Raw genomic sequence first — 26,512 nt, forward strand, 5'->3', positions numbered from 1 at the left:
CCCGTGCTTGAGGCCCCGCGAGGCCCCGGGGCGGAGCCGCTGCTGCCGATGGGCTCCGGGTCGCGCAGCCCGGCCCGGGGTGGCCGCTCGGAGCGGGACCGGGATCGGGATCGGGATCGGGATCGGGATCGGGATCGGGATCGGGATCGGGATCGGGGGCGCTCGCGGTCAAGGAGTCGCGGGCGGCGGCACCGCAGCCGGAGCAAGAGCCGGAGTCGAGGTCGACGCCGGCAGCCGAGCTCGGGGTGAGTGGGCACCTGGCCCGGAGCGGCCGCGCTGTGTCTGTGAGGAAGCGGGTCCCGGGAAGAGGGGCTGGTGTGCCAAGGCCTGCGCGGGCCGAACCGGCCGCTGTCCCCACCCCCGGGCCCGGCGTGGGACGGGAGAGGGTGCTCGGTCTCGCCGGCCTCGGGCAGCGCCGGGGACTGGGGACGAGCGATCGGTCCCAAGCGCTACTTACGACACCGGGACGATCGGGGGTGGGGAGGGTGCAGGTACCCTTCGCTATCTCGGCGCTGCTGGTGGCGCCGATGATGGGCCGGCCTTCCCTGCGGAGGGGAGACGCTCCGTGCCCTTCACGGCCGTGGCCGCCTCCCTCTGAAGCCCGGCTGTGCCTCTCCAGCTCAGACTCCGGCGATGAGAGACAGAAATGGAAAAAGAAGAAAAGAAGCAGCAGCCGGGACCGGCACCCTAAGGACCGGAGGAAACAGCGCTCACGGTCCCGGGACCGCTCCTCCGGCTCCAGCCCGGAGCACAGGCGCGACAGGGTAGCGCGAAGCCGGGAGCGGCGCCGCAGGAGGGGTGGATCCAAGTCCTCCGTGTCCTCCGTCAGCTCCCCCTCCCCGCCGCGACCGCGGGACCGGGAGGAGCCGGGGCAGCAGCTGAGCCTGCAGGAGCGGCTTAGGCTGAGGGAGGAGAAGAAGAAACAGGCGGCTCTGCTGAAGGCCCTGGAGACACCTGAAGAGAAGCGAGCACGGAGGCTGGCCAAGAAGGAGGCCAAGGAAAGAAAGAAGCGAGAGAAGATGGGCTGGGGTGAGGAGTACATGGGTTACACCAATACTGATAATCCCTTTGGAGACAACAACCTGCTGGGCACATTCATCTGGAGCAAGGTGAGTTCTGCCCTGTCCCTGCAGCCAAATGGAACAGGCAGGTGGAGTCAGGGGGATCTGTGCCTCAGGTGGGGTCTGTATCCAGGGCAGTGAGATAAGAAGATGGGTCAAGGGCAGGAGAGGGCCTTGGAGCTGTGGGAACTCCAGGCTGAGTGCTGGGCAGCATTTACTGGGTCAGGGACATGGAGATGTTAATGGGAATGCAGCACTTCTGCTATAGGAATGTCAGGGAGTTCGGGGTGTTTAGAGTTAGGGAGAAGAGAAGGCTCTGAGAAGAGAAGGGTCTGGGAAGACCTTAGAGTTTCTTCCACTGGCTACAAAGGCTCCAGGAGAGCTGGAGAGGAACTTTACAAGGACCTGGAGGGGCAGGACAAGGGGAACGGCTTCCCACTGCCAGAAGGCAAGGTTAGATGGGATATTGAGAAGGAATTGCTCCCTGTGAGGGTGGGGAGGCCCTGGCACAGGGTGCCCAGAGCAGCTGTGGCTGCCCCTGGATCCCTGGAAGTGCCCAAGGCCAGCCTGGATGGGACTTGGAGCAATCTGATGTAGTGGAGGGTGTCCCTGCCATGGCAGGAGGTAGAACAAAATGATCTTTAAGGTGCCTTCCCTCATGATTGTCCCTTCCCAGCAGTGTTGTGCTGGCACTCACCTCACTAGTTCAAGTGGGCTACGTGGGCTGAGCTTGGGTTTGCTGAGGGGCTTCAGGAGCAGCATTTGAATGATTTAAGGACCTTCAACAGGATCAGACCTCACTGGAACAGCAGAAATAGGTGAATGGAGTAGCATTTGCTGGTCAGTGAGGGGCCGTAGAGGTCCTCAGGTTCCACAGCTTCCCTTGGCCATTCTGTTTAAGGCACTGGAAAAGAAAGGGATCAGCCATCTGGACGAGAAGGACCTGAAGGAGAGGAACAAGCGAATCCAGGAGGACAATCGCCTGGAGCTGCAGAAGGTGGGATAAGATATCCTTTCCATGTCAATGTCTGACAGAGAGCCTTGTTTACAGCCTGGTTCTCTCCATCCCTCACTGAGAAGTCCCCATTTTCTTCTCCTGGGTGTGTCCAGTCTGTTGGATTGTGGGGAGAGAATCCTGGCTTCTGCTGTTCCAGGATGAGAAGCCTCTCCCCTTGGGGTTGAGCCCAGGAGCTCAGGAGGTGCTGAGCAGGACAATGCCAGGTTACAACACTGAGGCACTCAGTTGCGCCTCTGTCCCCTGTCTCCCACAGGCCTGGCAGTGAGCCCAAGCAGTCTGGCCCCACTGGCTCCCTGGTCTCCAGGAGCTCAGGGTGATGGCAGGAGCCAAGGCAACTAGGCAACCCAGGGACAGGCCATGTCATGGTTGTGTCCTCAATCAGATGCCTATGGTGTCTGCACAGTGGCCCATCCACATTGGCTTCACAGTTCTGTCACCCTGGGCAGGTGAAGCAGCTGCGCCTGGAGCGGGAGCGGGAAAAAGCCATGCGGGAGCAGGAGCTGGAGATGCTGCAGCGGGAGAAAGAGGCAGAGCACTTCAAAACCTGGGAAGAGCAGGAGGACAACTTCCACCTGCAGCAGGCCAAGCTGCGGTAGGCATGCACCTGGTCAGAGCCAGGCCTGGCAGGGAGCAGAGGATGGCGCTGCTCAGTGTCCCCCACTGTCCCTCTGTTCCTCTCCCTTCACCAGGTCTAAGATCCGAATTCGGGATGGAAGGGCAAAACCCATTGATCTTCTGGCCAAGTACATCAGCGCAGAGGATGATGACCTGGCCGTGGAGATGCACGAGCCCTACACCTTCCTAAACGGCTTGACCGTCTCCGACATGGAGGACCTCGTGGAGGACATCCAGGTGCCTGCTCTTCTGCCCCTCTGCCTGGGCTCAGGGCTTCTCTACCAGCTCTGCTTTCCTGCCCATGGTGTGGAGCGGGTGCCTGATATGCCTCCTGCCTACAGGTGTACATGGAGCTGGAGCAAGGGAAAAATGTGGACTTCTGGAGGGACATGACCATCATCACAGAGGATGAAATAGCCAAGCTCCGCAAGCTGGAGGCCTCTGGGAAAGGAGGACCAGGTGAGCAGGAGAGCAGAGCCTGGTGTGAGTGTTGGGGATTGCGAGTGGTGGGTCCCATAGGGCACAGGGTCTGCCATGTGTGCTGAGGCTCAGAGGGGCTCTCTTGGACCTGCTGAAGGAAGGCTGTGAATCTGGAAGCTGTCCCTGGCTGGGGTCCAGCCTCCTGCTGTTGGCAGAACTGGGATGAGTGCAGCTAAGTGCCTGGAGACTGACTGGCTGCTCTCACCTTTCCAGGGGAGCGTCGGGATGGTGTCAATGCCTCGGTCAGCTCAGATGTGCAGTCCGTGTTCAAGGGGAAGACATACAACCAGCTGCAAGCTCTGTACCAGGGCATCGAGAGCAAGATCCGGGCGGGAGGGCCCAACCTAGACATCGGGTACTGGGAGAGTCTCCTGCAGCAGCTGAAGGCTTACATGGCTCGGGCCAGGTGAGAGCAGACAGTGGGGGCAGTGCAGACCCTGCCTGTGGGGAGAGCTGGGGAGGCATAAACCCAGTTAGTGGAGGGAATGGGAGAGGGTGTTCTACCTTTTCTGAGATGGCTGATTTTCAAGAGGGGAGCAGGGCAGGGCACCTAGTCCCTTCTGCAGTGGTGATGTTTAGTGATATCTCCATGAGGGAACTGAATTGGGCTTATTCAGCCCAAAGCCATCCAAGCCCAGAAGGTTTCTGCCCGTGGAGGTGGGTGTCACAGCTTTGGGCAGTTGGGAGTGAGGTGTTTCTGCTGGGCAGGACCCAACAGCTCCTCTCCTCTCAGGTTGCGGGAGCGGCACCAGGATGTGCTGCGTCAGAAGCTGTACAAACTGAAGCAGGAGCAGGGTGTGGAGAGTGAACCACTCTTCCCCATCATCAAGCGGGAGCCGGCTTCCCCCAGCGACAGGTGAGCAAACACCTGGGCCTGTCCCCAGGCACAGAGGCAGTCTTGAGCCCTCACCCTTCCCAAGGCAGAGCTGAGGTGAGCAGCAACGAGGGTACCATTCTCGTCCCAGGCCTCTCTTCTCCCTTACATGCAGGCTGGATCCTGAGGAGAGCCTTGAGGCACAGCCAGGGCCATCCTCAGAGCCAGAGGCAGAGCAGGACACAGAGGCCAAGGGAGAAGTGGAGGGGGAGGCCGTGCTGATGGAAGAGGATCTGATCCAGCAGAGCCTAGATGACTACGACGCGGGCAAGTACAGCCCCCGGCTGCTGGGCCCCAATGAGCTGCCCTTTGATGCCCATGTGCTGGAGGCTGAGGAGGACATGCATCGGCTGCTGCTCCTGCGCCAGCAGCTCCAGGTGACAGGTGAGGTGACAGTTTTGCAGCCTGCCCAGCATGGAGGGGGTGCAGTGATTCAGGGTGCAGGGCTGGAGGGGATACTGCCCTCAGGAAAGAGCAAGAGCTGGATCTGGGGCAGGCACCCAGAGCTGACCTGGCAGAGGGGTGCCCCTGGAGCAAAGAGCACTGTGGCCTGGGCAGGAGCAGGGAGATGGTTCTTAGGCTGGTGGTGCTCCATGGGGGACTTGCCTCAGGACCACCAAGGTGTTTGGGTGCAGACAGGCAGGAGGGGTATTTTGCTTGAGTTTTCCAGCACAATTCAGCCCAGTGCCCGCTCAGAGCCTGCAGGGCAGCCCATGCGTTCTGTGTCCAGTTCTGCATCTGCACAGCAGCTCCTTCTCTCTGCATGCCTTGAAGCAGTGTCGCATGGCCCAGGCCTGGCTGGCACTGCAGAACCTGATGTCACCTCTCCTCCCCTATAGGTGATGCTTCCGAGAGCACCGACGACATCTTCTTCCGCAAGGCCAAGGAGGGCATGGGCGCAGATGAGGCGCAGTTCAGCGTGGAGATGCCGCTCACAGGCAAGGCCTATCTGTGGGCCGACAAGTACCGGCCACGCAAGCCCCGCTTCTTCAACCGTGTGCACACAGGTTTCGAGTGGAACAAGTACAACCAGACCCACTACGACTTTGACAACCCGCCCCCCAAGATTGTGCAGGGCTATAAGTTCAACATCTTCTACCCCGACCTCATTGACAAACGCTCAACACCCGAGTACTTCCTGGAGGCCTGCCAGGACAACAAGGACTTTGCCATCCTGCGCTTCCATGCTGGGCCACCCTATGAGGACATCGCCTTCAAAATTGTCAACAGGGAGTGGGAGTATTCCCACCGCCACGGCTTCCGCTGCCAGTTTGCCAATGGCATCTTCCAGCTCTGGTTCCACTTCAAGCGTTACCGTTACCGCCGGTGAGGGGCTGTTCAGCGCCCTCGGACACCCCCACAGCACAGACACTGTTCCATGGATGTCCCCAAGGCCTGGTCCAGCACTGGGCATGTTCCTGAGGCTTTTCTCTTGTCTTTTCATTTATCATGAAGGACGCTGAGACTTAGGTATAAATAAAAGAAGGGTTGTTTTAGCCATGAGGTCCTGGGCATGGGCACCCCCACTGCTCCTGTGTGACATCACCAGCCAGTACCACACTGGGCCGGCACTGGGAACTCCCATGGGGACTAGCTAGTGCTTGGAGTGGAGTGTTCTCACCCCTGTGTCTCTGGGGTCTGTTACCCCATCCCTACAGAGTCGGCCCCATGTGCTCCTTGCCCCATTCCAGCCCCCTCCCAGTCCCAACACCTCCCCTTACCAGTGCCAGATGAGTCTAGCTGCTGCTCCCCAGCTGGAGTCACAGGACCCTTGACTTCACCAGCACTGCCCCGTGTTTGGTTCCTAGAGGGGCCTCTCACCCTCCCCTGGGCCCCATTCCTGGCACATCCTCCCCTGGGATCTGGCTTCCCCAGCCTGGGAGCGCTGCCACGTCCTTCAGTCCTGGCTGTGGCATGGGAGGCTTTAGTGCTGCCAGGCGCCTGCTCTGGTGGAGCGGAGGAGAGGGATGCTGGCTGGGATATTTCCTTACAGGGGAATATCCGGATTCCAGAGCCTGCAGTCCCTCCCACACCATGCCTGTGAGGCTCTCCCTGCCCTGGTCAAGAAGCGGCTGCATTCTGCAGTATCATGTTGATGAGGTAGGGGTTTCAGAGGGCCCCTAGTGCTGTTCAGATGGGTTTTGGGCACCTTATGGACACTTCAGGGTTGAGCTGGGACTCGTTCTTGGTCCCACCAGATGATCACCATAGGCACAACCACACTTCTCTGGGATCACCCCACATGGCTCCATCCCCACAAGCCCCCACACCCCAGGGTATCCTCACTCAGGCAGGCAGGATGGGGTGCTAGTGAGTAGTGCCCAGGGGTGCAGGAAGCCTCTGCCCTGGCTTCACAGAGAGGCCATTTCCTACCTGAGTCCACCCTCTCCCCAGTACAAGCCCATGGTGCAGGGACTTACGGGGTCGCCCAGGTCCCTCAACACTAGGGCAGAGGCAACCCTGCTGTGCAGGGGCCTCCAAGGTCTTGGGGGCTGCCCCATGGCTCAAGGAAGTTGGCTTATCCTGCTCCTGGCTCTCCTGGCAGGATCCAACCCCAGAGCCATTGTTGGAGCTGATGTTGAGGAGGCTCCCATGCCTGCCTTGGCCACCTACACTTGTCGGGCTTGGCCTGCCTGCAGATTGGGGTGGGGGACCCCAGCTGCCTTGGTCCTGCACATGGGTACCCCCTCCCCATCCCACCAGACATCCCCGGGGCCAGCAGCTGCACCGGACATATTCCCTGGCCTCTCCTTCCTGTGAGTTATTTCCAGCTGCTGCCTGTTCAGGGGGCTTTCGAGGCTCAGCGCAGGAAGTGAGTAAAGGCCTGGCCAGGGAGGAGGAAATGGGAAAAAAAAAAACAAACCCCAAAGCTGGTGAGCTCCCTGTTCAGCTGCTAGGCAGAGCCTCCCTCCCCATAGCCCGTCCCTTTCCTTCCTGGACACACATAGAGGTGGAGGGGCTCCCCCAAAAATGTCCTTCTGTATCTCCAGCTGGAACAGGGTCCACGTCCTCTTCCAGACACTGCATTTTACTGTAGTCTGACTCTAGGCCGGGATGGGATCACTGAGCAGGCACAGGAGCCTGAGCCCCAAGAGCTGCTGCCTCCGGGCGCATGCTGGGACCAGATCAGGGGTTGGATCCGACTGAAGCCCCTGACGGCTTTTCCCTGACCTGGCTGCTCTCATTGCTTCTAGTCCACATTTCCCCTACATTTCGAAGAAAGCTGCCACGGCGCAGCCCTGAGCTGTGCAGGGAGACACAGCGGATCGGCCGGTTCATGCCCAGGCGGCGCAGTCGGTGAAGCTTCCCCATGTCCCATCATCCGTGAGCGCAGCTGCTCCCGGGCACACCCCGGCCCCACCCGGGACAGCAGCGGCTGCTGAGCCCCGCGCGTTTCGCTGGCGGCGAGGCCACTCCTGCTCTGAGCACACAGGGCCAGCCGCGATCCAGTTCTGCGGGCTGGCCCTGCCTTCTGCCCGGACTTTCGCTTCTATAATCTTTGTTCCAAACCAAGAGATGGGCTCTGCAGCCCCTCACTGTCAAGCCAGTGCCAGGAAAACCTGCCTGGGTATCCACCTGATGCCCGCTATGCCCCTTGCTTGCCTTGACGGGATGTCTCCTCATCCCCCCTGGGCTCAAGCGCTTCCAGCTCTTCGGAGCCGAGGGAGACGCTGTGGCCAGAGCCGAGCTCTGCCCTCCTCGGGGGAGCACGAGGAGCAGCAACCGAAACTGTCGCGACCTGAGACCATGGGAGGGAACACTGCCTGGGGACTTGCCACCCCAGTTGGTCTGGGGTTTGGACAGCGCAGCGACATCCCGAGCTCGGAGCTGCCGGGCCGGGAAAACCCCTGGGAGGCGAATCCCTCCAGAGCAAGGATGGCAGGGGCTGTGGGAGCACCCAGAGTTCCTGGCCCTCGGCCACCCCAGCACCCGGAGCCGCAGCAGCCTCTCCCTCCTTGGGTCCCGGGGTGGCTGCCGGGCTCGGCGGGAACGCCCCCTCTGGACCCCACCGCGGTTCGGGTCCCGCTGGAGGGGCGGTACGGTCGGACCCCCCCGCCTCAAGCACGCCCGGGCAGGGACGCGCTCGAGTAAACAAGTGAGTAATGGGGCGGGAGCCCAACCCCGACAGGGACCCAGCCGTGGGTGCCTCCCCCAGGGGGGCTTGGGGCGCCGGCACTGGGGGGGCTGCACCGGAGGGACAGCTGTCGGGTCGCCGTCCGGGTCGAGGGCGATGAGGCCGGGGGGCGACCCCCGCCTGGAGGCCCGTCCCGAGCAGGGAGGGAGCGAGGAGAGACGGGGCCGGTTCCGGGGGGCGCGGCGAGCCCGGCCCTTCCCCCGCCCCGCCGCGGAGCTGAGCCGAGCCGAGCTGACCAGAGCCAGGCTGACCAGAGCTGAGCCGGGTGGGTCCCGCCGGTAGCGAGGTAGGGCTCGGGTCTGCGCGGGAAGGGAGACGTTGAGCAGGGCGAGAGATATAGGACCCTTTGTGAAGGACAAAAAGCCCAGAAGGCTGGGATTGACGGACAGAGAGACCGGGATGGACGGACAGAGACTGGAATGGGCGGGCAGACCGCAAGGTTGGGACGAACGGAGGAGCTGTGCGGGACTCTTGGAGCTGTGTAGGACGGTCGGGGTTCCAGGGGCTCCCAAGGCTCTCGGGGCGCTCGCGGCCGGCTCAGCCGCCGAGTTCGCACACGACCCCGAGGATCGGGTGTGTTTCGAGGGAGGAGAAGCAGAGACCCCATAGTGGGAGACGGACACATGGTGTCCCTGCTCCCTCCACTGTCTGTCTGTCCCCGGCACCGACGGTCGCGACGGACATATCTTCGGCTTCCCGTCGGAACCAGAATTTGCTTTCGGGGCTCTCCCGCCGGGACGGGTCCTCCCCGCCCCCCGCCGCCCGCTCCCATGTGCCGCTGGCTCTTCTGGGAAGAGCCGGAGAAGGACTAGAAAAGGTTCAGGAAAGGGCCAGGAAAGGAAGGGTCTATTTCGGGCTGTTGGAATGGGCGGCCCTGCAGCCTTGAAGCCCTCGAGATGTGCGACGCTGCGGGCGGGGTAAGCCGCAGAGCAGGGGGCCCTGGTGTCCCAGGGCTGCCGACCCCCAGCTTCTGCACTCCAGGGCACCAGGGTTGATCCTCCAGCCACCGCCTGGCCAGCTCTGGGGCCCTGGAGATTGGAATGGGGATGGTGCCAGATGTTCCCCAGTCAGACGAGAGGTTGGGGACCTCTGCCCTGGGCCATAGCAGGGACAGGTGAGGACAGTTACCATGCCTGGCAGGAACCATCCTGTGTGTCACTGCTTCCCGGGAGTGTCCTCTGTCTTGGGTGTCCTAGGGATGTCTCTGCTGTAGGCCAGGCCAACTTCTTCAGGAACAGGTCCTTGTGATGGTTGTAGGTCCAGGGAGGAACACTGATACTCTGCTAAGTCCTCATCTCCATGGCCTTTCCTGAACCAGCTGATGACCTTGACCTGATCTGATATCCCAGAGGCCCAGCCTGGAGGGGGATGGCAGTGGGACCACATCCATCCCTGACAGGTGACACAGTGTTCCCTGGGACTACCTGCACCAGGGGCATCAGGCTGTGCAGACAGAAGGGATCATGCAGGGAAAGTCATTTTCCTGGAGAGGTCCAGCAAGCAGAAACTGGCCACACAAGGGATAGATGCAAACGCCCTGCAGTATCTTCTGCACGGCTGCCCTGTGACTAAGCACCACATCCAGTGGCAGACCCCAGGTCAAGGATACACATATGGGTGGGGAGGGAGTCACTGCTGTCTGGTTTGGGGGTCCCTTTGCAGGTGTGTGGTGCCTCTCCCCTTCCAGCCCCCACTCCGGCCTGATCTTGCAAGCTGTGTCCAGGCCCCATGCCCAGTCCTGCCTGGGGAAGCAATGGGCTGGGGCAGAAACTGATAAGGAGCAGCCTCCTGCACTCCCCATCTGCCTTTCCCTCACTCCCCTCGGATGTGGCCAGGGCCGGAAGCAGTGCCCAACAGAGGCAGGGCAGCCTTGGTGCGTCTGCAGCAGGACCCAAACCTGCAGGCTCAGGCGCTTCCAGGAGCCCCATTAGTGCCTGCAGTAGCCCTGCACAGCCCACTGCCAGTGCCCTACTGCCTCCAGCAGAACATTTCAGCGCTAGCTCCTCTCCTCTGAGATTTTACCACAGCATGCCTTGCCAAACCCTTGCTCCCCATGGCATGTCCATTTTGCTGGGTCCAGAACCCCAAAACTGAGCACAGGGGATCAGCTGGGGAGGTCTCTGGGCTCAAGATTTCTCTTCTGCGGGACCTGCTGTTCCCACATGCATCCTCCTGGAGTGGCTGCCTGTGATGGGGGGAAATGGCAAGTGGGGACCCTCCACCCCTACATGAGCCCTTTCCTGGGGGCACCATTGGTGTGTTCTGGCACAGCAGGGGTTCCCTCTCTCCCAGCCCTGCAGCTGCTAAGTGGCCCCTTGTAAACATTTGATTCCCTCTAAGTGCTGTGCCTAGCTGAGGCAGCTCTGCACATGGCAGGAGGGGGGGGGGGGGGTGTCCCAGCTGCCTCAACTCAGAGCCCCTGGGGTCCCTGTCCAGGCCACAGTGGGCAGTGGGTGAGGGTCCGGGTTGTGGCTGTGTGAGGGCAGGAGGTAAAGGGAGGACGGGGAGGGGATGTAGGTAATGGTGGGATTTGGAGCTTCTGGGGCTGCTGCCTCCTTGTCTGGCACTACAGGGAGACCCCCACACTGGAAACTGTAGGGAGGGGTCATACCCCGCCACAGTGAGCCAGCAAGCAGCCAAGAGCATCCTGTGGCTGTGAGTACCCAGGTAACAGGGACAGCAAGGCAGCATCACCCCTGGGCTCTGGAACCCTAGTGGGCAGAGGGAGCACCCTGGGACAAGGGGGATATGTTTGGAGACAGCACCCTGAGAGTGTGGGCAGGTACATGGCAAGGGACAGCTGGAGTGGAAGTGGCACACCAGGCACTCATGTGGCATCACTGTGGGGCAGGGGTGACTTTGTCTCTTCTCAGAGGATGTGGGAAAGGCTGGTCATGCCTCAGGGTCTTAGACTGTCATGCTGAGGCCTCACCACGTGTCTGCAGGGCCAGCACCTCTGGGGCTGATGCGGTCCCTCAGGGACCAGTGAGAACAAACAGCAGCAAGTTTTCACTCTTGGCTCATGGAAAAAGCTAGGCCCACCCTTGCAGTGATTCACCACCATGCTCTGCCAGCCTCCCACACCAGGACAGGAGAGAGATGGGGACAAGCCACCACCACCACCCCTGGCTCCTTCCACACTCCTCAGGGCTGCAGGTCCCATGACACGGTTGGTGGTGGGGCATGGGTAGGGTGCTGCTGCCCTGGATGGGTACTGGCACCCTCACTCCATGTGTCACTGGCATGAGGCCCCAGAGAATGTTGCAATGCCTGGCCCCATCCCATCCCAGCCAGGCTGTGGGATCAGTGTATGCCTCGGGTGTGCACTGTGGCTCCCAGCCCTGTGGCTGCCCTCCCACCAGGGGCTTGAGAGGGTTGGTGGCTGAGGGTAGTCTAGGTGAGGGACACAGCATGGGGACTCAGAGCCAGGCCAGTGATGGACCAACGGCCAGGGTTGGCAATGATCAGAGTTGGTGTGAGGTTTAACTTGGGGGCAGAAGACAGGTGGCAGTGCCATCTTGCACAAGGGAAGGGCACCACAGTGGGGGCTTTGAAGGGGTGGCATGTTAGGGTAGGGTTGGGCATCCCACTGGGCATTCTACTGGGGTCGCTGGGCTAAGGATCATGTCAGCCAGGAGGGTGGGCTGGGGGAAGTAGGGTGGCAAGAACAGCCTGGAGAAATGGGTCCCAGGAGGAGAGGAGGGGTCTGGTCCCTGCAGGGGTCTGTGTCCCCAGGTTGTCCAGTCCCCACTATTGCCATGTCATTGTCCCACATCATCTTATTTGCAGCCTGGACCAATTTGCAATGGAGAGCCATGTAAGACCAGGAGTTGGAGCTGATGAACCTTGTGGGTCCCTTCCAACTCAGGATATCCCATGATTCTATGATTTCAAGATGCTTCCTAGCCCAAGTGAGACGGATTGGCACTGACCAGGCTGTCCACCACCACAGCCATCCCTGTCGCACCCTGTCACAGCCACTGTCCTGATGACAAACCCACAGCTGTCACTGTGAGGGATGTTGGGAGGGCAGAGCAGGTCTGTCACCCACACTGGCTGTGATTTGGCAACGGTGCCAGGGTTGCAGCACAGCCTCAAACCTGTACCTCAGGTTTCCCCAGCACACTAGAGAGTTGGGGCATCTTCACAATGAGCCAGGGGCTTACAGTCAGGGATAGGTAGAGTGTCAGGATTAGGCTCTGGTGCAGCCACTCTGCCTGCATCCTTCAGAGTGTGTCCCCCATCGTGATGGAGGGTGATGATCCAGGGATCTCTGCCTATGTCCACTACCCTGGGGCAGGAGGGAGCCAGGCTGTCAATGCTGAGTTTCCCCCAGCACCCATTTTGCTGATATTCAGCCTCATCGCTGCAGCCCCACATGGCTTATGGCCAGGGACAGTTTATCCTGGCAGCTACAGGGCTGCAGCCCTTGGCACCCACTGCAGCTGTACCTGGGGCCGGCACAAGCTGGGTCCTGCCCTGGTGTCCCCCTCCGTGGGCTGGGGTTCCACATGGTGTCCCCCTCCACAGCCCCTGCAGGACCCTATACCTGCAGGTTCAGGCTGGATGATGGGTGGGCTAGGCCATGGAGAACCCTAAATTCCCTCTGTTCCCCCTGCAGGGCAAGGCAGGATTGGTGCTGGAAGTGGCGGGGGGCCCCAGCCATGGAGCAGAGCCGAGGGGATGCCTGAGGCTGCTGGAAGGAGCAGGAGGGGGTGCAGGACATGGAGCCCCCAAACAGCAGCATGGCCAGGAAGGCGGACTCGTGCTTCGGGGTGTTCAATGCCAGTGATGGCCGTGCCAGTGCACAGAACAGCATCGCCTCACCCTGGTTCTCCACAGCCTTCGGCCTCATTGGCCTCTGTTCCAACCTCTTTGCCCTCTGCGTCCTGGTCAGCTCCTCCCGCAAGCTCTCCAGCCAGGCCCGCTCCTCCTTCCTCATCTTCCTCTGTGGGCTGGTGGTCACAGACTTCATGGGGCTGCTGGTGACAGCCTCGGTCATCATCCCCTACCACTTCACCAAGTTCTCTTGGGTCAAGGTGGACCCTGGCTGCCATCTCTGCAACTTCCTCGGCTTCTCCATGGTCTTCTTTGGGCAGTGCCCACTGCTGCTGGGGGCCACCATGGCCGGGGAGCGGTTCTTGGGCATCAACCGTCCCTTCTCCCGCTCCACCAGCCTCTCCAAGCGCCGTGCCTGGGCCATTGTGGGGCTGGTGTGGGGCTTCTCCTGCTTGCTGGGACTGCTGCCAGTGTTCGGGCTGGGGCGATACACGCTGCAGTTCCCTGGCTCCTGGTGCTTCCTCACCCTCCTGCCTGACACTGGTGATGTCATCTTCTGCCTTCTCTTTGCACTGCTGGGCATCCTCTCTGTGCTGCTCTCCTTTGTCCTCAACACCATCAGCGTGGTCACACTCTGCCGTGTCTACCACAACCGTGAATCCGTGCAGCGGCGCCGAGACAGCGAGGTGGAGATGATGGTGCAGCTCGTGGGCATCATGATTATTGCCACCATCTGCTGGATGCCTCTCCTGGTGAGTCCTCTGTCCTGGTGTGCCCCATCACCACCCCTTCATGTCCCTTCTTGAGTCTTCATGCCCCCCATTCCTCCTTGTGGGGCCTCAGCCTTGGTGTGTTCCCCCCACCTCCTTCCATGTCCCTCCAGGGGCTTGGTGTCTCCCACCCTTAATAGTGAGGTCCCAGCTTTCATTGTGTCCCCTCCCCTGCTAGTGAGGTTCCAGGTCTGGGGGTGTCCCCTTAGTAAGACCTCCCCTGCCAGTGTCCCCCTGCCACCTCTCTACACCCTGAGTTGGCCCCTGGTGACGGGCAGAGCAGGTGCTCCCCAGTGCCCCAAGCCAAGTGAGGACTCCTCCAAGGGGCCCAGTGCCTCAACCTTCATCACTTCCCCATCCTGGAGCAGCTCATGCATCCTCCATTGACACTTTGCTGCCTTTTCTCCCCAGATCTTCATTGTCCAGATGGTTCTGCAGCACCTGCCTGGCCAGGCACAGGTGCTGCCCACAGACACACAGGAGATGCTGCTGATCTACATCCGCATGGTCACTTGGAATCAGATCCTGGACCCCTGGGTCTACATCCTGTTCCGCCGGGCTGTGCTGCAGCGTGTGTACCCCCGGCTGCACCCCCGGCCCTCCATTGTTTCCCTCACCCCCTCCCTGCCCCGCAAGCTCACCACTGGCTCTGTCCTGCAGTAGCAGCCCTGGGAACAAGCACTGAGCAGGGGGACATGGCCATCCCACCCCTGCAGTGGATCCTCATCACCTGCATCCAGGAGCTTCCCCCCACTGCAAGCTCGTTACCCAAGAGGCTGTCAGGGGGCACAGGGCTGCTTCCCTCTCCCTATCCCAAATAAAACATAGCTCATGAAACTCTTGGTGCCTGCTGGGGGTCACCACCCTTGGGGACCCCAGGGAGGGTGCCTGGGGGGAGTCCACCTTGCTGACAAGAGAGCAACAACCCTTCTCCTCCAGTTTCTCCTTTAATGAGCCACAGCTGTTGCCCACCACATCTGGGGGGTGTGTAAGGGGGATCCTCAGGAAGGTAGGTGGGTTGGGTGCTTTCTGCCCCCCAACTCAATTGACAGATCTAGGTGCTGCTCAGAAGGGTGTGGGGGGCAGTATGGGGACCCCCACCAGCACCTCAGCCCCAGATGGGGTGGGGATGAGGTGGGGACATGGGGAAGGGACAAAAGTGAGCAGCAACGCCTGCCCTCCAGCTACTCCTTATCCCCCTTGGGGTGGCAGACAGCTGCCCACACCTCGGCCACAAACTCCGGGGGGAAAGCAAACTCGCCCAGCACTGAGTCCAGCCCTTGGGCAAGCTGAGCCACACTGGGGCTGCCCTTGGCCGCCTCCACCATCGTCGAAGCTGTTGGGGAGAAGAGAGAGGTCAGGGCCAGTGTGAGGGGCTGGGACAGGAGCAGGGGCTGAGTCAGGATCTGGGGAAGGAGCGGGGGAAGAGGCAGGAGCTGGGGCAGAGCAGGGGGCAGGGAGGGGGCGGGGGCTCGGACAGGGTTGGGGTAGGGGTAAGGATCAGGACAGAGGCAGGTCAATGGTAGGGGTGTCTCCGGGACAGGCTCCAGGCTCCCTCCTCACCCAGCTCGCTGTCGCGGATGCCCATGTAACTCTCCAGCAGGTCGTCCACCCGCCGGGCAGCTTCTTCCTCGGAGGGGCTGGGCTGGGAGAGAGGTGTCCGGGAGGTGAGTGCCGGGCAGCACCAGGTGGCCCCCAGGGGTACGGGGATGCTTATCCCCACCCTGACACAGTGTGAGCAGCCATAGGCTCGGGGTGGGGGGCTCGGGGTGGGCCTTACCCCCTCCTCCAGTACGGCTGGACCCTGTGTTCGCAGCCGCAGCGTTTCCTTCCCACTGGCCACTCTGCCTTCGCCTGGGGATTTGCCTGTCCGTGTCCGCTGCCCGATCATGTCTGTGCCCCGGAGGGAGGGGGGATGAGGACACAGGTAGGACCTGGCATCCCCAGCCCCTCTCTGCTCACTGCCCAGCCATCCCCCAGTCCCCCAGGGGCACTGCAGGATGAGCCGTGTCTGGGACAGGATGTGTGTCAGGGACACCCAGGGGTGCAGGGCGGAGATGCTTATGGTTATGGGGTACTCACGGATGCTTAGGACAACGCACACAGAGCAAGGAGTTGCCCATGAGGGGCACAAGCAGGTGTGGGGGCACCCATGTGGGTGCTCCAGGGCTGTGCGGTACACACACACATAGCGGAGGTGCAGAGGGAGTACACGCAGGGGGCACTCGGTCACTGGGGAGGGGCTGCAGGGCCACAGGGGGCTGGGGACAATCCCAGGGTCTCCAGGGCAAGAGCAGGGAGACCTTCCCAACTCACCAAAGGCCTTTTTGGGCTGGACCAGGCGGAGGGTGAAAGGCTGAGCCCGCGGCAGCTCCCGCAGCATCCGGGCCACCTCATAGTGCCGGCAGCCCACGATGGTGTGGTCATTGATGGCTTCGATGCTGTCCCCCACACACACTGTCTGCAGCCGGTTGATGATGCTCCCCTCCTTGATCCTCTGGGGATCACAGTGGGACAGGGACACAGTGACCACATGGCACAATGGGACAGTCAGACACAGCCCCCATCCCAACCCACACACAACCACCTCAGTGGTCCCATGCCCTTTGGTAGCCAAGTCAGGCAGGGAAGACCTCCCAAACCTCCCCATGGCAGGGGGAGACCCCCAGGGCCAGAATGGACCCAAGGAAGGACTGATGTGGGGAGTCAGGGAGGAGCCTGGTCCCAGGGAGGGGATGTGCAGGGGATGTCACCTGCAGGGCCACAGTTCCCAGGGCTGCCCCAGCCCCAGCACAGTCCCCAAGGGTTCACCTTGATGAAGGCGTAGCCAGCCCCATTGTCTGTGATGGTGAGGCCAAGTGCATCCTCTGTCTTGGTCACCTCCACCTCCTTGGTCTCACCCCGGATGTGGGCGAAGATGAAATCTTCCAGGCCAATCTGTCCCCCCAGCAGCTTCTGCATGTCCACTTTGTGTGTGTTGAGCGTGCAGAAGAGGATCTGCCCCGGGGAACCCCGTCAGCAGGGACTGGGGATGCCCCAGTAGGGCGAGAGGTGTCGGGGAGCCACAGCCAGTTCAGGGGATTCGTCAGATCTGGGCATTGCTAGAACAGAGGGACTCAGGGACCCCCAGCCTGCCTGGGGACCCTGCACTGCCCCATCTCTGCACCCTTCCACAGCTTCAGACAGCTGGAATCAACCAGGGAACTGGAAGCCACGGCTCCCTGCCCACATACAGAGGGGAAACTGAAGCACAGAGCCCTCAAGCCCTCCCCAGAGGAACTGATACTACCCTAAGGCCATAACACTCTTCCAGAAAATTTTAGGGATGGGGGGAGCATCTGGGGACTTGTAGGAGCACAGGCCACAGACAGTGCTACAGCGTGGGTGTCCCTGCCTGGGGCATGAAGACCCCTCCCCAGGCCGCAGCCCCTCACCTCAGTGGGCGAGATGTTGAAGACCTCGGCGATTTTGGCGTAGAGCTCCTTGACGTTGGTGAAGCCCTCGATGCGCCCCGTGGGGCTGCCGTGGGCCAGCTGCGTGTGAAACACCAGCCTGGGGCGGGTGCGGGGAGCCCGAGGGGCTGCGGGGCCAGGCGGCTCGGGGGTCCCCGGCTCCTGCCCCACGCCGTTCTCCATGGGGCCGCCCTCGGAGGGCTGCCGGCCGTGCCTGCCCACCCTCTGCATCTCTGCGGCACTGCTGAATTATGGATGGGGCTGGCTCCCCTCCGCCCGTAAGGCGATCCCGGAGTTCGGAAACCTGAGCCGGTGGCGCAGGTCACCCGCGGGGATCGGGTGAGTTCTGCCACGTAGGAAGAGCCCCTGCCAGGCTGGAGGTGGGAGAGCAGCGGGCCCAGAGCCAGCACCATCACATCCTCCCTAGCTGGGGCTGGGTGCTGCAGAGATAGACTCAGAGCTGTCACCCACGGATCCACCCCAACAACCCCAGGATCAGCTCCAGAGCTCCTGTGAGCACAAACACACAGGGACCAGAGTGGTTTTCTCCCACATTTATTTGCACCCATCTCCATCCCCAGCCCAGCGGCACCAGGAGATGGCAAATGGCAGATGCACAGCGCAGGCCTGTCAAGCAAGGGAGGGGTGGGAACACCCTGGTCCTGGTCAGACCCAGGGCCAGGCCCATGTAGTGCTCAGTAAGAAAGTAAGACACAGTCTGAGATTAATGACAGGCAGTCCCAGGGACACCAACCCTGATCCCGGTTGCCAGCACAGTGGTCCCACAAGAGCAGGGGGGCTCAGGCAAAAGGGGCAGGAGGCAAAAGCCAGTGCAGCACAACCACAGTCTCTGCAAGCAGGAAGGAGTCGGTCACAGCTCCCCTGCTACAGTGGGCCCCACCCCAGGACAAGGTGGGTCCCAGGTTCCCTCTTTCAGGGGTCTCCACCATGGGAGGGGGTCAGCCCAGCTTTCCCTTGCTCCCTGCCCCAGGATGTCAGTTCCAACTCCCCTCCACCCTGAAGAGTTTTATTGCTTTCAGGAGCTTGCTGCCTGGTCCCAGACATGAAGGGAAAGGAGGGAAGCCAAGCAAGGTGACAGGGGCAGGGGCTGAAGGCAGCCATTAAATAAAAGTTGAGGCAGGTGGTGAGAAGGAGCTGCCTTCATGCCCTTGCTGGGATGGGACCAAGGGGCTCCCAAGCTGGCCAGGGGACAGGAGGCAGCACAAGGACCAAGGAGGTCCCAGTCATCCCCTAGTGCCCCCCAGTTCACTGCAGGCTCAAACCCACCAGTACCTCCCCTGCCCCAGACAGGCTTCAGGGGAACCCTGGTTGGCAAGGCAGGGCTGGAGGGCCCAGGGGAGAGCTGGGGGTGCTCACACCAATGCTGATCCTTCTCCCAGTGCTGCCCCAGCTAGGCTCTCAGCCCGGTCAACCCTTGTCCCTCGAAGTTCAAGGTCCCTGGAGCTGGTGCAGCTGTGGGTTGGCTGGTCCAGTATGGGGGGTCCCAGCTGCAGGAAGGTGCAAGGGGCAGGGGGAACAGCCAGACCCCCTGCAGAGACTGTCCCTTGAATGAGCTCCAAGGGACAGGCCCAGGGTCCAGCCAGGCCTGGGGTCTGGAAGGACTGGTCCTCTTACAAGTGTTCACTGAGGGGGGAAGAAAAGCATGGTTGAATCACAGAATCCCATAATGGTTTGGATTGGAAGGGGTCCTAAAGTTCATCTCCTCCCCCTGCCATGGGCAGGGACACCTTCCACTACACCAGGTTGTTACAAGCACCATTGAACCTGGCCTTGGACACTGCCAGGGATCCAGGGGCAGCCACAGCTGCTCTGGGCACCCTGTGCCAGGGCCTCCCCATCCTCCCAGGGAACAGTTCCTTCCCAATATCCCATCTATCCCTGCCCTCTGGCAGTGGGAAGTCATTCCCTGTGTCCTGGCCCTCCAGGCTCTCATCCAAAGTCCCTCTCCAGCTCTCCTGGGGCCCCTTTAGGCCCTGCAAGGGGCTCTGAGCTCTCCCTGGAGCCTTCTCTTCTCCAGGTGAACACCCCCAGCTCTCCCAGTATGGCTTCAGAGCAGAGGGGCTCCAGCTCTCAGAGGAGCTCCATGGCCTTGCCTGGACTTGCTCCAACAGATCAGCACCTTTGGACATGGGTACACCTCCTGAATTCCCCCTCCCACAGCTCCCTGGAGCAGCTGCACACCCATTTCTGTCCACACCTTCCCTGCTCAGCTCCCATCACCACCAGCTCAAGCACAACCCTGCAGCCCCATGGGGACACCTGTGCCACAGTCCCAGCCCTGCACTCACCTGGCAATCCGGGACAGGATCTCCTTGACACGCAGCACCAGCGGCTCGTGCTGCAGGGGGTTGCTCTCAATGGCACTGTGCAGTTTGGCCATGTAGAAGTCCAGAGTGCTGAGCGTGGGGGTCTCCCCTGTGCCTGTAAGTGACAGCCCAGTGAGCAGGGCCACTAGGTCCCCACCAAACCTGCCCATGCTCTGGGGACTGCAGAAGGAACTCCAGCATCAGATGCCACCTCCTGTAGTGGCACAAGCCCAGGAACACACGAATTTGGGCCAATCTGGGTGCAAGCTGTGAGTGTGGCTCCAGAGAAGGAGGGATCCCAGCTTGCCCTGTCTTGGGACAGGGAAGCCAGCTGGTTGTCACTTCTCTGGGCTTCCTAGAAAGCTCCCCAAGTGCTGCAGGATTCCACCCCAGCAGCAGATGGGTACTTACCACCACTGCCCCACAGTGCTCCCCTGCATGGGATGGGGCGACCTCTCAGTGCCTCTCTGCCCAGGCAGGGGTCCCAGCAGCCAGGGGGTCCCAGGGCTGCCCCCAACTCACCGGGGATGGGGAGGGAGGCGAAGCTGGCCGTGAGGGCCTGCCGCACAGACTGGAGCTGCTGCTGCAGGGCCAGGGTCTGCCGTTCCTCCTGTGCCAGTTCCTGCTCCAGCTTCTCCTTGGCGCAGTTCATGCTCTCCGTGTGCTTCTGCAGAATGGCGTTCTGCTCCTCGAACTCCGTGTTTATCTTGCGCAGGCGCCGCAGCTCGGCCTCCCGGGCTGCCGGGACAGCACCATGTCCGTGAAGACAGACCCCAGCCCCCTTCACTCCAAACCCAAACCCCATCCCACACACGGTCTACCAAGCAGCTCTGTGTCACCAATGCCCAGGCTCCAGCCAGGACCTGGTCCCTCCATATGGGCTTCCCAAGGACCCTCCACAGCCCCTACCCTTGTTTTGGTCCAAGAACTCCTCGGTGAAGATGGGTACATCAAAGGTGGAGAAGGTGTCGCTGCACTCACCAGCCTGAGGGACAAGAGGGAGGGGCTGGGCAGGGCTGACCCTGCCTGGCAAGTGGGGAGAGAGGACAGCTATGTTCTGCCTCCCACCCCTCCAGGAACCTGGGACTCACAGCCCCAGAACTCCCTCTGCCCACCCACACCTGCCCAGCAGTGTGACATGGCACACAGGGAGATCTGACAGGGCCTTACCTTGTGCGGGTGCCCGTTGAGTAGGGTGTTCATGACCACTGCACCCGTGTCCTCTGCAGAGGAGGAAGGAGGTCACCCCAGGGGCCAGCCTCATATCCCCAAAAGGCTCTGGCAGCACCTGGCTGGATCTTGGCAGCCACTGCTCCTACAACCCACCTTTTTTGATCTTTTTCTCCTGGATCTTCTCTGTGCACATTTTGTAGGCCTCGGACTGCTGGTATTCCCGTAACTCCTTCATGTACTGCTGCTTCTCCCGCTCCGCCTCGTCCAGGTACCGCTGTGGCGGGTCACACAGGGGCCTCAGCCTGACCCAACCCATGCTCATGCGAGCTGCTGACCTCTCCCTGCCCAGCTCCCACTCCCCAGCACCTTCCCTGGAACAAGTTCAGGGATTTGGGGGGCAGGCTCTGGAGCTGCCCAGCCTGGTGGGGTCTCCCCTGGGGGCCAGTACCTGTTTCTCCGAGAGCTGCAGTTTGCTCCACTCTGCTCCCAACATCTTCGTGATCTCCGGGAAGGGCAGGTCGGGATGCTGCGTGCGGATCTGCTCGCGCCGCTCATTCAGGAAGCGCACATAGCCCGTCACAGGGGCTTTGGGGCCGTTGGGAAGGATCTTCTTCCTCTTCTTGCCCTTGGGCCAGCCCCTCTTCTTCACTGGCTGGCACCCAAGGGGAAGGGATAGCCCATCAGAGATCAAAGCCACTGCATTACTGGGACACGGGAGCAGCCCCCAGGGCCACCTAGGCAAAGTCTGAGCCCTTCCTTGGCCCATTGCCACGGCCACAGACTCATGTGGGCTGGTGCAGGGCAAACAGAGGGGCAGGGACAGCCCCAGCCCAGGAACACGATACTCTCAGGTATCGTGTGAGAAGGGACATGGGCTCTGGGACTCACCTCCTCCTCCGGCTTCTCGCCACCCACCCGTGCCGACTCTCCCTTCTCCTGTTTGATGGCCACCAGGAAGTTCCCATGCTGAGCCTTGCCTGTGGCATGTCTGCAGCCAGAGAGCACCATCAGAGAGGGCTGGGACACCATGAGGATCAATAGTGACACACTCCCCCAGCAGTATGACCTTGCACTCATCTGATTGCCCAAATCCCCTGACTCAAACAGCCCCAAACCCTGCACTGGCTATGCAGTCCTTTTTCCCATGAGGGAAGGCTACAGCAGAGTGATGGCACTGAAGCCGAGCCCAGCACCGGCTGAGCAGGGCAGCCCTGCACACTAAAGCTGCTCTGAGACTCATCAGGGACATTTGGATGGGGAGTTGGCCCTTGCAATCAGGCAACAATGACAGTCACATCCCTGCCTGTCAGTGTCCCTGGGCTTGGGACACACCTTGGTGGGGAGTCCCAAGGGACTCTGCAAGGGAGGAGGAGCCATAGGGGTTTGGATCCAGGCACCAGGGGCACCACCTGGAAGCATCATCCACACCCAAGGAACCCTGGAGGCAGAGGGTGAGGGCAGGGTGCCAGCCTGACCTGTTTCAGCCACAACCACCTCAGCAGGTTTGTGCTGTGACACCTCCCCAACGCCTCAAGCAGCTGCACAGCAGGGCCTAGCCCCACTCCCCAGGTCATTGCCACGGCTTTATGGATCAGCAGCTGCTTTGGGCAGAGCCTCCCTGCCCCATGAGCACCCACAGGTTCTACGCTGGGTGGGTAGAGTCTCTGTGTCCCACCACAGCATCACCCTGGGGCTCCCCAAGCCCCACTGGCACCTCCTCCAATTGGCTCCATCCCCCAGCCAATTCACACCCCTGAGTCCTCAGGGCAGTTTCTGCCCTGCTGGAAATGTCCTCATCAAATCAGGGGAGCCACAAAGGACTCCTGAGTATCACCAAATTATGCTTGCTTGGGTTCTAACCAAGTCCCCAGACTTGGGAACCAACCCAGGGCCAAACACAAGCCCTGGCAGAGACATGCACCAAAAGCCACAGCAATCCCAACCTATTCAGGATACACCTTGGAATTTCTCTTGTGTTTGCTACATCACGTACCTGGAGCAAACATCAACTCCTGCAGAGACTCCAAGCTATTTACTATCCATTTATCACTCAGACAAGCCATCCTTGCAGTTAATTTAGTGGGCGCCTTCCGTGAGTTGCCAGCACAGAGCCCACCACTGCAGACAAAGTGGGACAAGTCCCACTTGAAGACAAAGTGGGACAAGTCCCTCCAACAGGATCAGAGGCCAACCAATGCCCTACACTCCCACACTCACACAAAACCCTACAGGAAGGTGTAAGACCACCTCTTCTTCCAGCTCCTGGGGGAAAAGAACCCTCTGAGGCTGTGCAGGGTCATAGCCAGCCTTTGGCTTTATCAGCTCCAAGAGCAATGCTCCCAGTGATGTCCACAGCATCATCATGTTCGCCAGGAACACAAACATCAACATTCTCCAGCACAAGATGGGTCACCCTCCCCCCTTGTGATCTAGATTCTTTGAATGCCTAAGGATGCTTTAAAAAGTAAAGTTATCTCAGGCAAGATTTCTCCTCAGCCAGTTCACTCTGGCATCTACCTTCCTCCACCTCTGAGGTGATTCCCCATCTGCCAGCCCCTGTGCCAAGAGGGCCAAGGCCAACCCAGGACAGCACAAATCTCACGAGAATTCAGCCCTTGCTGATCTCCCAAGATGCTTAGAATCACAGAATCCTGGAATATCCAGAGCTGGAAGGGACCCAGAAAGATCTCCAAACCCTGGTCCTGTACAGACACCCCAACAATCCCACCCTGAACATCTCCTGCAGCTCTGGCAGCCTTGGGGCTGGGACCATTCCCTGGGGAGCCTGGGCAGTGCCTCAACTCCCTCGGGGAGAAGAACCTTTCCCTGAGCTCCATCCCAAGCCCTGACACAGCTCCAGTCCTTCCTGGGCTCCTGTCCCTGTCCCAGAGCAGAGCTCAGCCCCTGCCCCTCCACCTCCCCTTGGGAGGAGCTGCAGCCCCCGAGGAGCCTCCCCTCAGTCTCCTCTGCTCCAGCTGAACGAGCCAAGTGCTCTCAGCCTTTCCTCAGAGCCTTCCCCAGATCCGTGTCCCTCCTTTGGACACTCTCCAATAGCTTTGGATCCTTCTGATCTTGTGGTGCCCAAACTGCCTCCAGAACTTGAGGTGAGGCTGCCCCAGTTCGGACTGGGACAATCTCTCCGCAGCAAACACAGACCACCCGAAAGGCTTGGAAGGGGGTGAGTTTCTGCTGCTCTTTCACCAGGGGTACTGACACAGAATAGGGTGGCCGGAGGAACTTGTGGCAGGTGGTGACACTTACAGCAGGGCAGCGGACGGCTGCTTGGTGCTGTGGGCCATGGGTGGGGGTCTTGGTGAGCACCCTGTGGACAGAGAACAGCTGGCATTGTCATCAGGCCGGTGGTGCCCAGCGGGGTCCCCCTGCTGAAACCCCCCTCGGAAGTGTCTCCCTCGTGGGGAAATCACAGGACGCCTCCCCGACTGGCATCGCCTCCCCAGCCAGCCCCTTACTGGCCTCTCTGCCCCCCGGCCCCCAGGATGCCGGCACAAGCTCCAGTCCGCTTCCACTGACCCACCCCCTCCCTGGGCGTGCCATCTCAGCCCCTACGGGCTCATCCCCCTGGCCCCCCCTCCCACTCGCGATCCCCAGCGTCCCCTGAGCCCTGCCCTGCAGAAACCCCCCTCCCCCGAGACCCATCGCAGCCTCAACAGGTTCATCCCCATAACACTCCGCGCCCCCTCGCATCCCCAGTGCCCTCCTGACACCCCCTCACCGGCCCTCCACGTCTCGCCCTCCCTCTTGAGGTCCCATCGCAGCGCCCCAACGGGCTCGCCCTTATAACCCGCCCTCTACCTGCGATTCCCCGGTCCCTCCAGGCCCCCCCAGGATCCCGAGAGGAACGCCCCCCCCCCCCAGGATCTCCCCATAGGATCCCCATGGAATCCCCCGACCGGACCCACCGCCGCCGCCGCCGCTCACCTGACCACGCCCCTCTATTATTATGCAAATGAGGCTCCCGCCGCACTGCCCCCGATTGGCCGCTCGGCGCCGACTCGTTGAGCGCAGCCCTACGCGGATTCGCTGGATGTGATGACGTCATATAGAAGCGGCGGGAAGGGGGCGGGGCTGGCGGGAGCGGCGCGCGCGCGCGGCTGGGGCCAGGCCAATCAACAGCCAGCGTGGGGACGAGGAAGTGTTGTGGAGAGGGCAGCGCCTTAAAGGGGCAACGACAAAGGGATGGCGACGCACGTCCCCTGTGCCTGTGTGGGCAGCGCCTTAAAGGGGTAACGTCATGGCGGCGTCCCACCACAGCCGCCCTATTCCAGTGACCCTAATATCATCCCATCGCTCCCAGTAACCTCAGTGCCCACCTCAGGGCTGATCCACTGATTCAGCTACCCTTCCCCACCGCTCCCAGCAGCCCCCGTACCAACCCAGCAAGGGATACCCATGACACTAGTACTTATCCCAGAGTCCCAGTGACCCCAAATACTCCCCCAACACTGCTTCCTGTCACCCAGTACATGCCATACTGGCCCCATTGACTCCATTAAATACACAAGGGGAGGTCCCCATGACCTCCAGTCTGCTCCCAGTGTCTCCAGTATTCACACAGTTGCAGATCCCCATGATGCCTGTAGTCACCACAGAGTCACAGTGACCCTAAATACTCCTCTCTAGAGGGTCTCAGTGGCCCCAATACTGTTCATACTGGTCCCAGTCACACCAGTACCTACCCAAGAGGAGGTCCCAGTTGCCCAAGTAAGCCCACACTTCTCCCAGTGACACCTGTATTCACCCAAGAGGAGGTGCCCCAAGACTCCAGTAGCCACCTCAGAGTCCCAAGGAACCCAGCACACCCCTCACACAATTCCTACTATCCCCAGTGCCCATCCAAGCAGGGGATGTCCCCCTGACATCTGTAGTCATCTCAGCGTCCCAGTGACTCCCATCTGACTGGCTCCAGTGCCCACAATACCTGTACCCTCACTCCTGTAGTCTGACACTCCCACTTGGGGCATACTGGAATATTGGGGTGAGTGGGAGCAGTGTGATGGTGTACTGAGATCTTTTGAACTCGGGCACTTGTGGGCATTCTGGGGACCCCTCACTTGAATACCGGGGTTGCTGGGAGCAGTAAGGGTGTACTGGTGTCACTGCAATTCTGAGGTGCCTACTGGTAGTATGGGGACAATTCCCTTGCTAGGATGCCTACTGAGGTCACTGAGAGCAGTGTGGGGGTACTGGAGTGACTGAGACTTTCCCTTGTGGGGGTAATGGGACTGTTACAGGCAGCACTGGTGTGACTGGGAGCAGTGTGAGGGTACTGGGGTCTGTGGAACTGTTATGGGCAGGGCAGGAGAGACTGGAAGTGTGGGAGTAATACTGGGATCACTGGGAGCACTGGTGTGACTGGGAGCAGTGTCGTGGTACTGGTGTAACTGGGAGCAGTACAGGGCCACAGCTGGTGTGACTGGGAGCAGTGTCGTGGTACTGGTGTAACTGGGAGCAGTACAGGGCCACAGCTGGTGTGACTGGGAACGGTGTGGGGGCAGCTGTGATGTGTCTGGGAGCAGAGCGGGGACAACAGAGGAGTCCCTGGGACAGGTGTGGGGACAGCCCTGGTGTAACGGGGCGCTCACCCGCTCCCGCCTCCCCCCTGCCCGGATCACTCCCCGCTCTCCCCGCCCAGGACGCGGCGGCCCCCGGGGAACGCGGGAGATCACCGCTCCCGGCAGGTCCCTCCCTGTCCCTGCCATCTCCTCCCTCCTCCCTCCCTGTCCCCTCCCATTCCCTCCCTCCTATTCCCTGCTGGTCGCTCCCGCCGGGCCTGTGCCGCCGCTGTCCCCGCGGGCTCTGGCCCGGCC

The 26,512-nt window shown here is 61.1% G+C and overlaps 4 protein-coding genes across 5 annotated transcripts; 2 read left to right on the plus strand and 2 right to left on the minus strand.

Annotated features, from left to right (window-relative positions):
- Positions 1-48: 48 nt before the first annotated feature.
- CACTIN (cactin, spliceosome C complex subunit) lies at positions 49-5,544 on the plus strand (the record flags this gene model as incomplete). Of its 2 annotated transcripts, none has more annotated exons than XM_083879821.1 (10): positions 49-245; positions 620-1,109; positions 1,963-2,058; positions 2,526-2,671; positions 2,769-2,931; positions 3,036-3,153; positions 3,388-3,580; positions 3,908-4,030; positions 4,140-4,432; positions 4,888-5,544. In XM_083879821.1, the coding sequence occupies 10 exons, from the start codon at positions 49-51 to the stop codon at positions 5,376-5,378; spliced, it is 2,310 nt and encodes a 769-aa protein (XP_083735947.1). In that variant the 3' UTR covers positions 5,379-5,544. The 2 variants fall into 2 exon arrangements, with proteins under 2 accessions (XP_083735947.1, XP_083735948.1); XM_083879822.1 differs by having other exon boundaries at positions 4,164-4,432.
- A 7,307-nt stretch (positions 5,545-12,851) lies between these two features.
- Positions 12,852-14,554, plus strand: TBXA2R (thromboxane A2 receptor). Its single transcript, XM_083880202.1, is given in 3 exon segments — positions 12,852-12,888; positions 12,891-13,714; positions 14,144-14,554. Coding segments are annotated over 3 exon segments (1,098 nt in total). The 5' UTR covers positions 12,852-12,866; the 3' UTR covers positions 14,396-14,554.
- Positions 14,555-14,692: 138 nt separating this feature from the next.
- Positions 14,693-17,415, minus strand: GIPC3 (GIPC PDZ domain containing family member 3; the record flags this gene model as incomplete). Its single annotated transcript, XM_083880209.1, has 6 exons — positions 14,693-15,068; positions 15,296-15,377; positions 15,513-15,625; positions 16,049-16,229; positions 16,544-16,729; positions 17,167-17,415. The coding sequence occupies 6 exons, from the start codon at positions 17,413-17,415 to the stop codon at positions 14,917-14,919; spliced, it is 963 nt and encodes a 320-aa protein (XP_083736335.1). The 3' UTR covers positions 14,693-14,916.
- A 225-nt stretch (positions 17,416-17,640) lies between these two features.
- HMG20B (high mobility group 20B) lies at positions 17,641-24,692 on the minus strand. Its single transcript, XM_083879800.1, has 10 exons — positions 24,624-24,692; positions 23,946-24,006; positions 21,573-21,672; positions 21,133-21,336; positions 20,838-20,958; positions 20,682-20,734; positions 20,421-20,496; positions 20,034-20,249; positions 19,494-19,626; positions 17,641-18,828 (listed from the first exon to the last, which is right to left on the minus strand). The coding sequence occupies exons 2-10, from the start codon at positions 23,981-23,983 to the stop codon at positions 18,816-18,818; spliced, it is 954 nt and encodes a 317-aa protein (XP_083735926.1). The 5' UTR covers positions 23,984-24,006; positions 24,624-24,692; the 3' UTR covers positions 17,641-18,815.
- Between the last annotated feature and the right edge of the window lie 1,820 nt (positions 24,693-26,512).

The sequence above is a fragment of the Zosterops lateralis genome, assembly GCF_965231275.1.
Source record: "Zosterops lateralis genome assembly, chromosome: 29".
In the NCBI taxonomy this organism is placed as follows: Eukaryota; Metazoa; Chordata; class Aves; order Passeriformes; family Zosteropidae; genus Zosterops; species Zosterops lateralis.

Bases quoted from the DNA above. Each gene is read 5' to 3' on its own strand.
- HMG20B (XM_083879800.1), bottom strand. From the start codon at position 23,983: ATGGCCCACAGCACCAAGCAGCCGTCCGCTGCCCTGCT. The intron at 21,673-23,945 runs GTAAGTGTCACC...CTCTGGCTGCAG, and splicing joins CAGCCGTCCGCTGCCCTGCT to ACATGCCACAGGCAAGGCTC. The intron at 20,735-20,837 runs GTGGGTTGTAGG...CCTCCTCTGCAG, and splicing joins GGAGAAAAAGATCAAAAAAG to AGGACACGGGTGCAGTGGTC.